At 38.3% G+C, this 17818-nt stretch overlaps 2 protein-coding genes across 3 annotated transcripts in view; both read right to left on the reverse strand.

Annotated features, from left to right (window-relative positions):
* The window catches only part of INTS2 (integrator complex subunit 2), a 79541-nt gene extending 74567 nt beyond the window's left edge, over positions 1-4974 (reverse strand). Inside the window, exon 1 of the mRNA XM_058445812.1 lies at positions 4865-4974. Coding sequence (XP_058301795.1) covers positions 4865-4891 — 27 coding nt within the window. The 5' untranslated portion in view covers positions 4892-4974. The remainder of the gene's footprint in view (positions 1-4864) is intronic.
* Positions 1464-17818, reverse strand: part of MED13 (mediator complex subunit 13) — a 128489-nt gene continuing 112134 nt past the window's right edge. Inside the window, exons 24-30 of one of the 2 annotated variants that reach the window (XM_032162887.2) lie at positions 15173-15315; positions 14517-14675; positions 14219-14404; positions 11506-11654; positions 9346-9519; positions 5767-5867; positions 1464-5445 (exon numbers count right to left, since the gene is read on the reverse strand). In XM_032162887.2, the coding sequence (XP_032018778.1) occupies positions 5313-5445; positions 5767-5867; positions 9346-9519; positions 11506-11654; positions 14219-14404; positions 14517-14675; positions 15173-15315 (1045 nt within the window). In that variant the 3' untranslated portion in view covers positions 1464-5312. The remainder of the gene's footprint in view (positions 5446-5766; positions 5868-9345; positions 9520-11505; positions 11655-14218; positions 14405-14516; positions 14676-15172; positions 15316-17818) is intronic. The other variant, XM_032162888.2, reaches the window with a different exon arrangement.

The raw sequence follows: 17818 nt of genomic DNA on the forward strand, positions 1-17818 counted from the left end.
CATGCCAACACAGCCTGGCTAATTTTTGTATTTTTAGTAGGTGGGTTTCACCATTGGTCAGGATGGTCTCCAACTCCCAACCTCAGGTGATCCGCCCACCTCAGCCTCCCAAAGTGCTGGGATTACAGGCGTGAACCACCATGCCCAGCCTAGCCTTTAACCTTTACAGAAGGTCATTCTTGACAGCTCTGTTGGGTTGCTCTAGAAAGAAAAGACAAAACAAAACCCAGCTCTAACAGTATCAATTTCTATTAATCTCAAGCAGAATTTCTGGTTATAGCTATAGTACACTAAGGGTAGAGGTTCTTAATCTTCAGTCCAGGATTGATAACTCCCCTACAGTAGACAGGAAGATATTGGCAAAAGCAGAATAACAGAATAGACACCTCAGGAATACACTCGAGACGGTTAGATTTAGCCAGGTATGGCAGGAACTCATGACTGTAATCTCAATGCTTTGGGAGGCCGAAGTGAGAGGATGGCTTGAGGCCAGGAGTTTGAGACTCAGGCAACATAGCGAGATCCCATCTCTACAAAAAATAAAACTAGCCAGGCGTGTTGGCATGCACCTGAAGTCCCAGCTACTCAGGAGGCTGAGGCAAGGACGACTGCTTGAGCCCAGGAGTTCAAGGCTGCAGTGAGCTATGATTGTTTGGTATTCCAAATTTTCAAATGTATCAAAATTATCAATGTACTAATACATATTGGTGCTCCATTGTGGCTGTAGCTGAATTATGTGATTTTTTTTCCCGTTTCCTAAACTTTCATATAGTTTGAAGTTTAAAATAAAAATATCCATGTGTGTAGTTTTACAAGTGAATACCCTCTTTAAAAAAAAAGCTTGATTTGCAGCTTTTTGCTATACATAAGACTATAGTAACAACAACAAAAAAAGAAACAAACCAGAGGTAATATAATAGTGCTTGATTAAAGATCTGTCAGACAGAAAATAACCAACGATAGGCAGTTCAAACATACAACTCCTTTTAAAGGGTAATTTAAAAAATTTTTGCAGCAAAAACTATTTCAAAATGATCACAATAATTTTGAGGTATGTCCTTACTTGGCTTAAGTCTGGACAAAAATATTTTAAATGTGTGCTTACAGAACATGGGCAGAGCTATTTTTGATGGATTACTCACTTCTGAACATTATTCTTATGATCAAATAAAAATAGGATACAGCTAAGCTTTAAATATTTGAAGGTAGCTTGTTTGGACTAGACAATACCTAACTGGCCAGCCTACAAGGAATCGGTAGGTATGTAAATATACAATTATTCCACATACTGTACATTTGTATGTGATTAAAATCCTTTTTAAAATAAAATACTTCAGAGAAATTAAAAGACCATTAATCAGTTTCTAGGCTGTCCCTTTCCACTTATAATGACACAAAAATATTGCTACTAATTTTGCACAAATTTAACATGGAAATATTTTCAACAGAATAAGACACAACAATGAAGGCTTCATGAATAATTTATTCCATTTGAAGTTTTGTTTTTTGTTTTTGTTTTTTTTTAAAAAGTATAAACCTTTTCATTTCCTCAATCACAATTTGTACAACTCAGTGTTATGGCATTCGGCAGCAATAGTGTTTGTTCCTTATTCTCTTTTTGTCACGTTAAAAAGAAAAGCAATTGGACCATGTTAAATGTCACTGCTAAAGAACAACTTTAAAACGCCCCTTCATAAAGTGACCAAGCTATTTTGAGAGGGTTGATGCTGACATGTCCAGTAATGACGTTACAATTTGTAGCTTAAACTCAATAACTTTAAGGTCCACACATCCAGTTTACTTTGAAAACTAAAGCTGTTTTAAAACTTCATGAATACATCAACCTGAGGAGTATTTTAGGTCCCAAATCCAGTTTTTAAATTTATACTCCACAAAAAAGAAAACACATACATAAAAATTTAAACCACAGTTCTGGGCCCATTAAAACACCAAAAACCCCCTCCCAAAAAGTTAAGATTTCCAGCTCATTTTTGGAGGGGTGGGACAAAATAAGAATGTATATTAAAAACATTTTTCCTTAATTCAGACAAACTAAAATCTTAAGAGGAAACCCAGACCAAAATATCACTCATGCAACATTAAGTGTATTAACTGATTGATATGCAATGCCATAGTGGATGAACAGCAAATTATATGATGCAATAGCATTTAAAAACGTTTTAATCTATTCAATTTGAACATTTTAAATAATGCAACATAGTATTCTGATATTACAGTATTAACATAGTGCTTGATTAAAGATCTGCAAATCTTTGTAGTAACACATTAAGTTAAAAAATTACCTCAGAAGGTAAATATGAAGACGAAAGGAGAATATTTTAATACAGTAATCTGTGCCATACTGACAATTGAGTACGAATACAGCTGAGGATAGTTGACTAAGTAGTAAGAGCTTAATTTTAGTGGTTTAAGAAAAGTTTAGAAATATTTAAAAATTACAGCTACTTTAAAATTTAAGGATTACATATAAGTACACTTGGTGGCCTTCTGGCCAAACAATAAGGTGTACAGAAATTTATTCATACAGTGTTAATTCACAGTCCTGATAACTCAATGGCTTGCATAAGAAAGGTATGGCTAGATGTTTCTCACCGGCTGGAAGCAGACATTATATAACTAATCTTTTTAAATGACAAAATACTGAACTTCCACCCTGCTTAATAATCATGGATAACTGCACAAAAAAAAGATGTTAGCACTGTAACAAAGAAGTCAAGGTGTTGGTAATCCACTGCTATAAAGTATAGTATTTTGCTTACCTATGTAAACAAAACTATCCATACTTGTCTGTGACAGTACATTAGTAAGTCAAATCCATCATCCTGCACAAGGCTTAATTTCTCAAATAAGTCTACTGAGCTTTTCTAATGGTTAATAACTTTCTATTGAGTGTGAATGGATATATGAAGGGAAGAAAAAAAATCTTATCAATAAATCCTGTATATTTGGGAACTATTCCCTGATTCCCAAATAAAAAATAATTGTATACTGGATTCCCTCCTTATGGCTCCATATTAAATAACCTGTCAGGGAATAATTTTAAATCTACTTTCAAACTGAGGTGTGGTTACCATAGGTTAGTGATTTTAAACAACTGAGAATATAACTTTTATTTTGTAAAGTCACTATTAAGTGTATAAAAGGGATACTCTTTTTATGGGAATTCCAAATAAGCATATTTTCCTTCAAATCTCAGACAAGTTTTTTTTTTTTTTTTAAAGAAAGTACAGAACAAAACATACCAATATAATGTGTGGTGTGTTAGCATAATTTAAAAACAAATGCAGAGAAGTGATCTTTAAATTTAATATCAAAATATGCTGACCATTAGAACTGCATAATTTTGAAATGATTGAAAACCTTTGTCACCAATTGTGTTTGCTTCACAGAAAAAACAAGACTTGCTAATGTTTTCATATACACAATCTGAAGAAGTTATGTTGTTCATAAGAAAGTGATATTTAATTCTAAGCATAGAGTATTCACGAAAGAAGTTTCAGTAAAAAAAAAACTAAAACAAACAAAAAAAACTGTAGAGTTTTGTAAATACAACTGATTTTGTCCTTGTAGATAATTAGTGAATGTACAAATAGAAATTTTGCTAGACTGCTTCCAAGAAAGCTAGGTAGACTGGGCGACTGTGAATTCAAGTCAGCAATGCAGGTAGGAGGTGAACTTGGGCTCTTTTGTGAGCAGCACTGTAGAAAGGATTTTTCAAGGGGGTACAGCCTGCATAAAAGCAGTTATCTTGGCATGTGCAAACAAGAAGGGGGAAAGTTGTATTGAAGGAGGGGTGAATTAAAGTCCCTAAAATTCAAGTCCCTTCTTTAGGGAGGTGAGAACCTCCTTGGCATATGCCCTACCTTAATCTGAGCTGTGTTATAGAAAAGTACAGACTCTGGTGTTTGGGACTGACATCTCCAAACCAAGAAAATTAAATAAATAAAAAAGGCAAGGGAAGTTTAGAAAATGGTTCTTTCACTAGTGGAATACAGTCTGAATACCAGAATTCACTGAGAATCTATTTACACCACAGTTTGATTGCGCGCACACACACACACCCATACATATGCATACTCTCACATACATTCCCAATCTTTAATTTAAAAAAAAAGTCAAACAATCAAGAATGACTGCTTGAAAAATAATTTGTAAAATGCCTAGAGCTGGGCTAAATTTCAACCTTATAGCAGATCCTGAAAATAAATTTCATAATAATATTCCCATGCCTAAATGTGCCACTGTTAAAACTGAAAAAAATTTAAGCATGTAACATTAAACACCAAAATTAGTTTAAGCATTCAGTAGCAAATGGTTTTTCTTGTAAAACTAAGTTTCTTTCACCGGAAATGGCCTGAAATATTAGTCATAGCCCTAAACCATAGTACAAAATATAACTGAAGAATTCTCATTTTATTCTAAGTTAAACCACCTAACAATACCACTTGTATATTGCCATCATGTTATTCTGTAAAGATGTGATATATAAAATGCTGTAAGACCTGGTACCTTTTCAATTTATAAACACAGTGAACTTCATTACTGTACATGTACTCTGCAACTACAGCTTAGCTGTAAATCCTCCACACACAATGGTATGGACATTATTCCCCCTCTATCCCCGTTAAACTGTACATCGAGACAATACAAATTTACTGTCCCACCCACCCCCTTACAAAAAAATAATACTCTAAAAGCAACCCTACTGCAACTTTTTAATTAAGACGATTACATATATTTTAGACCAATTGCTTTAAAGCAAGAAGGCAGTATAAACCTTCTAGGAAAATTTTTATAAAAGAGGTTAAGAAATATAAGACAATTTATACATTTAAAAACTTACAATAAATAAGAGAAGAGATGCAGGCATTTTTGAATACTAGATACTATAATCCAATACAAGAACATCTTCATGTTCTGAAGCCATATGTTGAAATTCATTGTTCCTCATGTTTCCTCTCCATGCTTTTAATATTCATTTAACATGACTGGGTACTATGGCTCATTACTTTTCACAAATACTGTGACTGAAAAAAAAAAGGTTAATTTTGCTACAAAAATGTTATAATACGTTTTGTATGATCAGTCATCATCCTAAAGAGTTCAATAGAGTCAATGAAAAATAGCAGGGTTACAGCCCCTCCCCCCAAGTCAAAACAATATTTGTTGAAGTAATAAGAATTAGACCCCATCACAAATGACTTTCACTGAGAAGATAATTGTAACTTAATCCTGCAGCGAAATATCCATTTTTCCTTGTTCTTTTCTTGCACAGTTCCATCAAATGAAGATCACAGCATATTCATAATAAAGTTATATAACTGATTCAGCACCACAAAATGAATTGGGAGACATGAGCGTCTGTCCTGGATTGCAGGGTCACAGGTTAGCCAGGAGAGTGCATTGTACTGTTCCAAAACAAACCTGAAAAGTAAATAAACTGCTGCATAAGTCATGTATTTATTTCCAACCTAGATTTTGGAAGCAGTTTTCGATTATGGCATTTAAGACTCAAAGTCACCTTAAAAAAGAGTGTAACGGAGAGTCCTTGTGGGGGGGAAGAAGCAATTTCCATAAAAATTATTCTCAAAAGTAGATTACTCAAGTTAAAATAGCAGTGCTTATCTAGAGATCCAGTGGTACACAACTGTAAATTCTTGCCAAAAATGAGAAAAATATATAAGAATCAACATTATATTCTTTTAAAGTTGCAGTGACAAACTGTCAATGGTAAAAGAGTTGTACCTGAGGACATCTGAAGTCTGATTTGAGTCAAGTGGGTGGGAGTGTTTACTGTGAAGCAGCTCGTCAGATTGCACTGAAGGCACGTGGAGGTGCAAAGAGGCCTAAGAAGGTAACAGGTAATCAATCAGCCAAACAGAAAATAATCTGCTATTTAGTTTTACCTTATTCTCCCAATATACCTTATAAAATGATGAAATACATTTTAGTCCTATGTTATGAATGAAAGCCACTATAAAAATGCTTGTTCTCTTTAACTAATTCATTATAGAAATGATTTTTTTTCTTTTTTAAGTAGGGACAGGTTCTTGTTCTGTTGACCAGGCTGGTCTTGAACTCCTGGCCTCAAACAATCCTCCTGCCTTGGCCTCCCAAAGTGCTGGGATTACACGCATGAGCCACTGCGCTTAGCCAGAAGTGATTTTTAAGTGCAAAACTTATTTTGAATCTTTCTATTTCCTTTTCTTTAGCTTTATTGTTTTTGAGACCATACAATAATCCTTAGAAAAAGAATTTCTAATTATCTGCTAAGTCTAATTTGCCTAGATGTGCAAAGTAAATGTTTACGGAGGCACTAAATTGAGTAGTTAAACCTGAGTAGTCTGTCCTTAAGGTATATGACACCCTTTATGACTACGCAGACATACCTAAGTCCAGCACTGAAAAAAGTAACAGGAATGAGCATAAGCAAACAGTTTGGTTACAGCACAATAAACCTTAAACAAAGCTATCTTCGGTTGAACTGAGAACACTCTAAGTAATACAGTGCACAGATGCCTGCTTTGCCCACTCAATTTCATAATAGAGGGTAGGTAAAAACTGGCACACTCATTTAGATATGGCAATGAATAGTGGGAGAAACGAATGAACTACTCCACATTCCAATTAAATGAATCATTTTGTTTATAAGTCAATATAGTATTAAAAAGCTATGACAAAACAATGGTGATGTTCACCGCAGTAACTCTTGGTAGATCTCATTCTGTACACTGTATAAGGTACTATTCTATATTTAGGTGCTCTCTCCTCTGCAACTGCAATACATGTAGAAACTCCTGTAGTATATTTAGGAATATAACCAAAAATAGCTATGTTTGAACTGTCTACAAACTCTTGATTTATGGAGTTATAAGCAAGTCTGACACTGCAAATCACTACAAATTTTTAAAACGAAATTAGTTCCAGTACACTATTCCTATGATAAAAAGGAGTCTAGCTAACAACCCGCTATATTTCCAAGCAAAGAGAAACAAACCAGGTGGCTTTACTGCCTACAGTATAAAACTAAAATGAGATATATGAAAAAAAAAGTGAACAAAAATTATGGCAAATTGTGCCTTAGGTGGTAGTTCATAACCAGAAGTCCTAATCTTGTTACAACGTATCTAAGGGTAAATGCCGGCTTTATACTATCCTTTCTGCAAATAAATACTGAGTAGGAAAAGCTCTAGATAGTCCCTTGGACTTTTTGTAAAGTTGTGTTTCCTGAACACATCCCCTGAAACACTAAGGTAATAAACTATTAACAGGTGTTAAATAATCCTTTCCTTGTGTATTAATAAGTTTGGGAAATGCTAGGTAAACTATCTTATTTACCTCTGTTTTTCAGAGACTTTAGTGTGCATGCACGTATTATGACTAGGAAAGAGGACGGACAGCATGTGTAGCACCCTCCTGAAGGACCAAAGAATCCTTTGTTTTGTGGAGGCACCAAAGACTGCTAGTATATAGAAAATCCCTGACCTCAGGTGATCTGCCTGCCTCAGCCTCCCAAAGTGCTGAGTTTACAGGTGTGAGCCACTACACTCGGCAGCAAGTATTTAAATTAGCATGATTTGTGGATTAAAAACAGTCAACTTCTGGTGGGTTTACATAAGAATAAGTGAGTCACATCTAAATTTGTTATTCTGGAACAATATTAGCAGCAGTAATAAATTCTGTATAGGGCTTTTATATCTCATTTTGTGACTTATCTCCACTTCATGTTACATTGCTTACTAAAAAAATTCGGTTTTGTTTTTATGAGAGAGGGTCTCCTGTCACCTAGCTGGAGTGCAGTGGCATGATCATGGCTCACTGCAGCCTCAACCTCCTGTGCTCATGTGATCCTCCCTCCTGCCTCAGCTTCTCATGTTACTAGGCCTATAGGCACATGCCACCATGCCTAATATTAAAAATTTTTTAGAGATACAAAGTTTCACTATGTTGTCCAGGCTGATCACGAACTCCTGGCCTCAACTGATCCTCCTGCCTCGACCACCCAAAGTGCTGGGATTATAGGGGTGAATCACTGTGCCCAGCCTGAGTTTGTTGTAATAAATCATTATGAATCTGAGAGTCTCATTACTGTATTTAAAAACCACTCAATTTTTTTTAACACAGCAATCTACACACAGCTATAAAAACTTTTTTAAGTAGTAAATGAAACTAAAAATCAAGTATTACAAAGATTATAAATTTTTTTTTTTTTTTTTTTTTTTAGCTGGAGTGCAGTGGCACGATCTTGGCTCACTGCAAACCTCTGCCTCCCGGGTTCAAGTGATTCTTCCGTCTTACTCTCCCAAGTAGCTGGGACTACAGGCACGTGCCACCACGCCTGCCTAATTTTTTGTAGTTTTAGTAGAAATGGGGTCTCACCATGTTGGCCAGGCTGGTCTTGAACTGCTGACTTCGTGATCCACCTGCCTCAGCTTCCCAAAGTGCTGGGATTACAGGCATGAGCCATCGCGCCCAGCTCAAGATTATAAATCTTTTATTCCCCCAAAATAATGCAGCATAACAGCAGTGCAGTATGATGTAATTCAAAGAATAACATAATAATCATTTAAAGACCCAGGTTTCAGTCTTGAGTCTATTACCAATTTATGACTTTAAACAGGTGAGTTTTTCTGAACTTAAATATACTCACCTAGAAAATGAGAAGGTTAGACAGAGGTAATACAAAGCTTCTCTCAGCTCTAAATTTCCATAAGTACAGTCGAAACAGACTGAGCATCCCCATTTTGAAAAAATCCCAAAGTGGAAACACTTCTGGTCCCAAGCATTTCCAATAAGGGATACTCAATCTACACTAACAACAAGGGTCCTAGGAGTTTGACTTAGGAATAAAGTTCTAAAAATATAAATTTAAAAACTAGTTTGTTTTTTTTTTTTTTTTTGAGAGAGACAGTCTCAGACATTGTCGCCCAGGCTGGAGTGAAGTGGTGCGATCTCGGCTCACTGCAACCCCTGCCTCCCAGGTTCAAGTGATTCTCCTGCCTTAGCCTCCCGAGTAGCTGGGACTACACGCGCCCGCCACCACACCTGGCTAATTCTTGTATTTTTAGTAGAGACAAGGTTTCGCCATGTTGGCCAGGCTGGTCTCAAACTCCTGACCTCATGTAATCTGCCTGCCTCGGCCTCTCAAAGTGGCATTACAGGCGTGAGCCACCGTGCCTTCGTGATCTTGTTTAAAGAGTCACATATGGCAATGCATTTAAGAACTCTGACAAGCTATAAGACTTAAAAAAGCCACTTCTGTATTTCTCAGGACCTAGGCTGTCAATCAGAATTACTGAGGAACTGGGACAGAAATGGCAATACCTTAAGAAAAAGGGGACACTGATATTGTGCTTGAGGACATGCTGACCAGAACCAGTCAGGTAATGGACCTGCTTTGGCAGTTGATACAAAGTAACCAAGGGCCAATGGTTGCTGAAGAATATTAGGTACTTCCTCATGAGGTTCTGTTGATAGTAGCCGATCAGTACTCTGACCCTTAAAAAGACAAAATTAAAAGTATATTAGTTCACTCAGTATAACTAAGTACCAGATATAAACACAGAATGGCTCATAGCAATCAGTCTCATTATCTTATGACATTGATTTAACAAAATACTGAAGGATATTGAAAAAAAACCAGTTTCTATGTACTTAGGTGTATTATAAGTAAAAGCATTAATAGAATATATTTTAAGGATTGCATTAAATGAATATGCCAACTGTTTAACCAGTCTGTATTATTATGCCAAGCTCACGGGAAAGTGTGTAAAACTTCACAGATGAGTAAAAATTACAAAATTTTCAATGACATCTTTAACTTATTTGCTAATATTCCTTTAAGTCCTGAAAACCACACCCCAATCAAAAGGTGGATTCAATTTAGCTTTGTTAATCTGGCACTATCTACAAAATGCAGTTAATAGTGTTGTGAAAATTATTATTGCAACATGAAGGGACAACTACCAAGTCACATGCATATCTTTTGGATTAGTTAATGTATTTCTTGGTATTTAAGGAAATAGATAAAAACAATATGCATGAAAACGTTCATTACATCATTATCTATAACAAAAAAAACCTTACATGTCCAATATTTTGGGAAGGACATAAATTATGGTATAGCAAAAATGCAATATTAAAAAGCTGATTATACTTATTGAAAATTACAATATAAACATATGTGGAAGGAAGATAATTTGCTTAAAAGTAAAAATGGTTTTATTAAGGTGGTGGGATTACTGGTGCTTTTTGTTATACGTATTTCCTATCTAATTTCTTTGCTGTTACAAAAAGGAGGAAGGTATGCAAAGTAAGACTGGAAAGATCCTTCCCTACTTTAAAAGGGTAAAATTTATACCTATGCATACTACAATAGTCAAATCACCAGTATATATAATTTCTTTTTCTCTCTTTTTTTTTTTTTTTTTTTTTGAGATGGAGTCTCGCTCTGTCACTTAGGCTGGAATGCAGTGGTACGATCTCGGCCCACTGCAAGCTCCACCTCCTGGATTCACACCATTCTCCTGCCTCAGCCTCCTGAGTAGCTGGGACTACAGGCACCCGCCACACCTGGCTAATTTTTGTATTTTTAGTGGAGACGGGGTTTCACTGTGTTAGCCAGGATGGTCTCAATCTCCTGACCTCGTGATCCGCCTGCCTCAGCCTCCCAAAGTGCTGGGATTACAGACGTGAGCCACCGCGCCCAGCCCAGTATATATAATTTCAAATAGAGAGGTGTTATTAACTGAAGCCCAGTTAGTTTTTACTTCAAATATAAGGACAAGACAGCCTGCTTCCATAACTGCTAAAGATAAAAAGGGGGGGTAGATGGTCAGTGTTTTATCTGGTCTTATGAGAAAATTAATATTTTTATTATAATCCTTGTCACAGCCCTGATATGAATGGCTGCTCTTAGAGTTATATATAGTGATTCTGAAAGATACTTTTTACTATATCTGAGTAAAAAGCTACGGTGAACTGCCACAAAAACTACAAAAAAAATGACTAATGCCAAATGGTCTAGAAAATACGGATTCAGGGAAAGTAGAGCCTTAGAGATTCTCTTAAAAATGTGCAATTCAAAGTACTGATGTCTATGATGTAGCAATGCATGAATGTACTGTTAATTAATCTCAACTCTTGCTAATTTCCAAGGGAAATCAGTATTGCATTTCATATATTAATCCATTACTAAGCTAAGGAATGGCAATTAGATGATCTCAGCTCACTACCACCTCCGCCTCCCAGGTTCAAGTGATTGTCTTGCCTCATCCTCCCGAGTAGCTGGGACTACAGGTGCATGCCACCTTACCCGGCTATTTTTTACATTTTTAGTAGAGATGGGGTTTCACCATATTGGCCAGGCTGGTCTCAAACTCTTGACCTCATGATCCACCCGCTTCGCCGCCCTCAAAGTGCTGGGATTTCAGGCGTAAGCCACTGCACCCGGCCCAGAAAAACTAAAACTTATAACACAGTTACCTTGCCCGCATCACCTCCATGGGGGTAATGAGATCCTGGAGAATGTACAGGAGAACCAGTTGGAGAAGCAGGAAGGATATTAATGATATCAGGGTCAAGATCATCTCCTGTGTCTAACAAATCAAAGATACCCATTCCATCTGCTCCATCTAAACAGGAGAAAGAAAAGAAATTTAAAACTCCATTTTCCATATCCTATGGTCATTCACAGGAAAGGGTCAAAATAAATGAAATTTTAACCAAAATGGGTTAATTTAACCAACATTCACGGAGTGTCTACCATGTGCCAAGTATTGTGCTAAAAGCCGTACAAATAATTATGCATAAACAAGCATGTGGTAGTCTGAATAATGGCCCCCCAAAGATGTCCACATCCTAATCCCAGGAATCTAAGAATATGTTACCATAAAAGACTTTGCAGATGTGATCAAGCTATAAGGATCTTGAGATGGGGAGAGGATTCTGGATTATCCAGGTGGGTCCAATGTAATCACAGGGGTCCTAATAAGAGGGAGGCAGTAGGGTTAGAGTCAGTGAAGGAGATGTGATGACACTATACTGCTGGCATCCAGGATAGAGGAAGGGACCATGAGCCAAGGAATGCAGGTAGCCTGTAGAAACTGACAAAGGCAAGGAAACATTTTCCCTTAAGACCTCCAGAAAGTAATCAATCCTGCTGATATTTTGACTTTGGCCCAGTGAGACTGATTTTGGACTTCCGACTTCCAGAATTGTAAGATAAAATAAATGAGTGTTGTTTTAAGCCACTAAATGTGTAGTACTTTGTTAGAGCAGCAATAGGAAACTAATACAAAGCAAACAGTACAAACGAAATGAAAATGTGTTTAAAGTGGTACTACAGTATTCCCCCTTATCCATGGGGGATATGTCCCAAGACCCACCCCCATACCCACATAGATTCCTGAAACCAAGGATAGTACCAAATCCTATATACTGGTTTTTCCTTTACGTACACACCTATGATGGAATTTCAGTTATAAACTAGGTACAGTAAGAGATTAACAACGAGAATATTAGAACAATTATAGCAAGGTACTATAATAAAAGGTATGTGAATGTGGTCTCTCTCTCTTTCAAAGTATCTTATTGTACTGTACCCATGGGTAACTGAAATCATGTAAAGCAAAACCAAAGGAGGATTACTGTATTTACGAATAATACCATGTTCTTTATTAAGTAAAATATTCAAGTGATTATATAACACACTAAAACAAGAGGGCATAATAACCACACTTGTGACTTTAGAGATGTGAGAGTTTTTAAGGTAGCTCAGAATAACAATAAAATCTTATTTATTTTCTCTTCTACTAAAATGCAATCTATAAATTCACCTGGAAAAGCTACGTCCCTACTTTGGCAGTTTATATAAATTATATTATTTTGGCAAATCAACATAAGATATATATAAAATGACTTCATGTACAAGTACCTCAAAAACACAAGGGTAAACCTATACGAATATTTTGTGACCAACTATTGCCTTTTAAAATAAGTAAAGATGGCTGGGCATGGTGGCTCACGCTTGTAATCCCCGCACTTTGGGAGGCCAAGGTGGGTGGATCATTTGAGGTCAGGAGTTTGAGACCAGCCTGGCCAACATGGTGAAACCCCATCTCTACCAAAAATACAAAAATTAGCCAGGCATGGTGGCATGCGCCTGTAATCCCAGCTACTCGAGAGGCTGAGGCACGAGCATCGCTTGAACCCAGGAGGTGAAGGCTGCAGTAGGCTGAGATCATACCACTGCACTCCAGCCTGGGAGACAGAGTGAGTGAGACTCTGTCTCAAAAAATTCTTAAAAAGTAGGGCCGGGCGTGGTGGTTCACGCTTGTAATCCCAGCACTTTGGGAGGCCGAGGCGGGCAGATCACGAGGTCAGGAGATTGAGACCACGGTGAAACCCCGTCTCTACTAAAAAAATACAAAAAATTAGCCGGGCGTGGTGGCAGGCGCCTGTAGTCCCAGCTACTCGGAGAGGCTGAGGCAGGAGAATGGCGTGAACCCGGGAGGCGGAGCTTGCAGTGAGCCGAGATTGCGCCACTGCACTCCAGCCTGGGCGACAGAGCAAGACTCCGTCTCAAAAAAAAAAAAAAAAAAATTCTTAAAAAGTAAAGATTTATGGGATAATTCACAGCACCAGTTCTGATATCAACAAGGTAAAAGAATGATTGTACTAGTTTCCTGTTGCCACTGTAACAAGTTACCACAAACTGTTGGCTTACAAACAACACACATTTATTTTCTTACAGTTCTGGAGGCCAGAAGTCTGAAATCAGTTTCGTTGGACTGCAATCAGGATGTTGGCAAGGCTGAAGGGGATAATCTGTTTCCTTGTCTTTTTCAGAGTCTAGAACTATATTCTTTGGCTCATGGGCTCTTTCACCATCTTCAAAGTCAGCAACATAGCATCTTCTCCCTTTGACTTTGCTTCCCGCTGTTTCTACCACATGGCTTTCTTCTCTTCTATGTAGTCAAACCTCCTTCTGCCTCCTTCTTATAAGAATACATGTTATCGCATTAAGGGCCCACCTGCATAATTGAGGATAATCTCTCCATCTCAAGATCCTTAACTTATCACATCTGCAAAATCATTTTTTGGTAAAATAAGGTAACATTCACACGTTTCAGGTATTGGACATGAATTTATTTTGGGGGGTATTTGTCAGACTACAAAAATGGAACAAATTACCTACCATTGTTGGGATTGAAAGCTAAATCCAAATTTTCAGTGGTATAAGTAGCTGAAGCTACTTGCACAGAAGCAGAAGTAGGAAACACAAGTATATGAGTACATGATGTATCCTGTGGGGTATTTAGCTGAGATGTCTGCATGTTTAGAGTCGTGCTTCTTCCAAATACAGAACCAGTTGACACAGAGTCTGAAAATGAAAGACATTTTTTCTTTTAATAAATGAAGAATAAATTTTATGTAATACTTAAAAACTTAACTGCATAAAGAATTAAATCTGATACAAACTAAAGATAGCTAACCTGGCATAATAACAAAAGAGCCTTGCGGCTCCATTGCCACCAAGCAAGCACTGAGAATGCTAGGGGAGTCTGCAGCAGATATACCACACATTCTACACATGTCTTTGAGCCTTTTACTTAGAGACTGCAAGTTTCGGCGACTCAGCAAACAGCTCCAATCTGTGGGTATCAACAGTAAAAAAAAAAAAAAAAAAAAAAATCAAAGTAACAGCATTATTAATATCCTATAGAACCAAGTTAAAGTTGAAACATAAAAACAGTTAATGGCTTTTAAATTAGTGTATTCCTCAAACAGGAGTCATCATCAAGCCAAAATTCTTACTGCTGACGCTACTCAACATCCTTTATCACCCTAACATTAGGATACACCAAATTCAATTGGTATCTGCTCAACAGAGGATGAGTTAAGTAACAATCAGAAAGTGGAAAAAACAGAAAACAAGTAAGAACAGTAGTAATAAGACTGATATTAAAGTTAAAATAAGAGTAAAATGTCCTTTTAAAATTTGAATTAAACCATTTGTGGCCTAGACATATGTGGTTCCTTATTTGATAACCTTTGCATTTTATTCAACATATATACCTTGATGTGGTCAGAACAGTGCGTGAATTTACATAAAACAGAAATATAAATACGAATAAAAGCACAATTTTACCTTTCAATTCTCCATGACCAATCCTTCCTAGACGACCAATTACAACTCTCCATGGCAATGAACTCATTTGTACAAGTCCTAAGCACCACTCCCAAAGTTTCTGTAGACCAAATTTTCTAGCAGAACTTTTTTTCCGACGAGCCCTATTGTATGAATAAAGAGAGTGTCATAAATATTTCTAAAATTTATATGATTTTGCTGTTGTTGTTTTTTTGAGATGGAGTCTCACTCTGTCGCCCAGGTTGGATGGAGTGCAGTGGTGCGATCTCGGCTCACTGCAACCTCCACCTTCGCGGGTTTAAGCGATTCTCCTGCCTCAGCCTCATGAACAGCTACAACTACAGGTGCGTGCCACCACACCCAGCTAATTTTTTGTATTTTTAGTAGAGACGGGGTTTCACCGTGTTAGCCAGGATGGTCTCGATCTCCTGACCTCGTGATCTGCCTGCCTCGTCCCCCCAAAGTGCTGGATTACAGGTGTGAGCCACTGCGCCATCCCGACATTTTAAGAGAGCTCAAATTTGTGAAAAATAGATCCCCTTAATTTTAGTGCTTCCCACCTTTACATAAGTACTAAGCGAGAATATTCATAAAATCATAGGTTTGGCATGTGAGTTTGTTTTTCTATTTCACATTATAATACATAAATTGTTAAAAAAATTTGTCTATAAAACACCTCAATTCATCAGCAATACTGCTCTACACCAGGGATTTTTTTTTTTTTTTTTTTTTAGATGGAGTCTCACTCTGTTGCCCAGGCCAGAGTGCAGTGGCACAATCTCGGCTCACTGCAACCTCTGCCTCCCGGGCTTAAGTGATTCTCCTGCCTCAGCCTTCCCAGCAGCTGGGATTACAGGCACACACCATCACGTCCAGCTAATTTTTGTATTTTTAGCAGAGAGGGGGTTTCACCATGTTGGCCAGGCTGGTCTCAACTCCTGACCTCAGGTGATCCTGTCTCAGCATCCCAAAGTGTTGAGATTACAGGCATGAGCCACTGCACCTGGCCCAGTAAACTTTTTTTTTTGAGACGGAGTCTTGCTCTGTCGCCTAGGCTAGAGTGCAGTGGCGTGATCTCTGCTCACTGCAACCTCCGCCTTCTGGGTTCAAGTGATTCTCCTGCCTCAGCTTCCCGAGTAGCTGAGATTACAGGCGCCCGCCACCACAACCGACTAATTTTTGTATTTTTAGTAGAGATGGAGTTTCACCATCTTGGCCAGGCTGATCTAGAACTCCTGACCTCGTGATCCACCCGCCTTGGCCTCCCAAAGTGCTAGGATTACAGGCGTGAGGCCACCCCGCTTGACCCAGCAAACTTTTCTTAAAGAGCCAATACTTCAAATGGAAATAGCCAGATTTGGTCCATGGGCTGTAGTAAGCAATCCCTGTTCTATACTATAAGTTGAAGACTGACCAAAACACCACACTTCTCAGTCCAAACAGCATTGTTACATGTTTTCTGCATACATGTCCTTCACTAGCCAAATATGCAACATAAGCACTCTTTGGCTGAGCAACAGTGGCTCTTACTTTTTTTTTTTTTTTGAGACGGAGTCTTGCTCTGTCGCCCAGGCTGGAGTGCAGTGGCACCATCTCGGCTCACTGCAAGTTCCGCCTCCCGAGTTCACGCCATTCTCCTGCCTCAGCCTCCCGAGTAGCTGGGACTATAGGCGCCCGCCACCGCGCCCAGCTAATTTTTTTGTATTTTTTAGTAGAGACGGGGTTTCACCGTGTTAGCCAGGAGGTCTTGATCTCCTGACCTCGTGATCCGCCCGCCTTGGCCTCCAAAGTGCTGGGATTACAGGCGTGAGCCACTGCGCCCAGCTGGCTATTACTTATTATTATTATTTTTTTGAGACGGAGTCTAACTCTGTCACCCAGGCTAACATGCAATGGCGTGGCCTTGGCTCATGGCAATTTCCACCTCCTGGGTTCAAGCAATTCTCCCGCCTCAGCCTCCTGAGTAGCTGGGACTACAGGTGTGTGCCACCACACCCAGCTAATTTTTGTTTTTTGGTTTTTTGGTTATTTTTGAGACAGAGTCTCGCTCTGTTGCCAGTGCAGTGGTGTGATCTCGGCTCACTGCAACCTTTGCTTCCCGGGTTCAAGCGATTCTCCTGCCTCAGCCTCCCAAGTAGCTGGGACTACAGGCGTGTGCCACCACACTCAGCTTATTTTTGTATTTTTCGTAGAGACGGGGTTTCAGCATGTTGGCCAGGATGGTCTTGATCTCTTGACCTCGTGATCTGCCCACCTTGGCCTCCCAAAGTGCTGGGATTACAGGCGTGAGCCACCACGCGAGGCCTAATTTTTGTATTTTTAGTATAGATGGGGTTTCACTATGTTGGCCAGGCTGGTCTCGAACTCCTGACCTCAGGTGATCCGCCCACCTTGCCCTCCCAAAGTGTTGGGATTACAGGCGTATGCAACCATGCCTGGCCAACAGTGGCTATGACTTACTGAGCACTTATTATGTACCATCCATTGTGCCCAATCAATTTACATGTAATACCTCATTTCATCCTAACAACTCTATGAGACAAATAAAATTATCCTCTAGACTTCACAGATAAGTAAGCTATAACTCAGCTGCATAAGGGTAGTTTTTCCAAGGTCAGTAGTGGCAGGTTTGGGATTTGAGTTCAG

This window comes from Hylobates moloch, unplaced genomic scaffold (assembly GCF_009828535.3).
Source record: "Hylobates moloch isolate HMO894 unplaced genomic scaffold, HMol_V3 SCAFFOLD_10, whole genome shotgun sequence".
NCBI classification, from domain to species: domain Eukaryota; kingdom Metazoa; phylum Chordata; class Mammalia; order Primates; family Hylobatidae; genus Hylobates; species Hylobates moloch.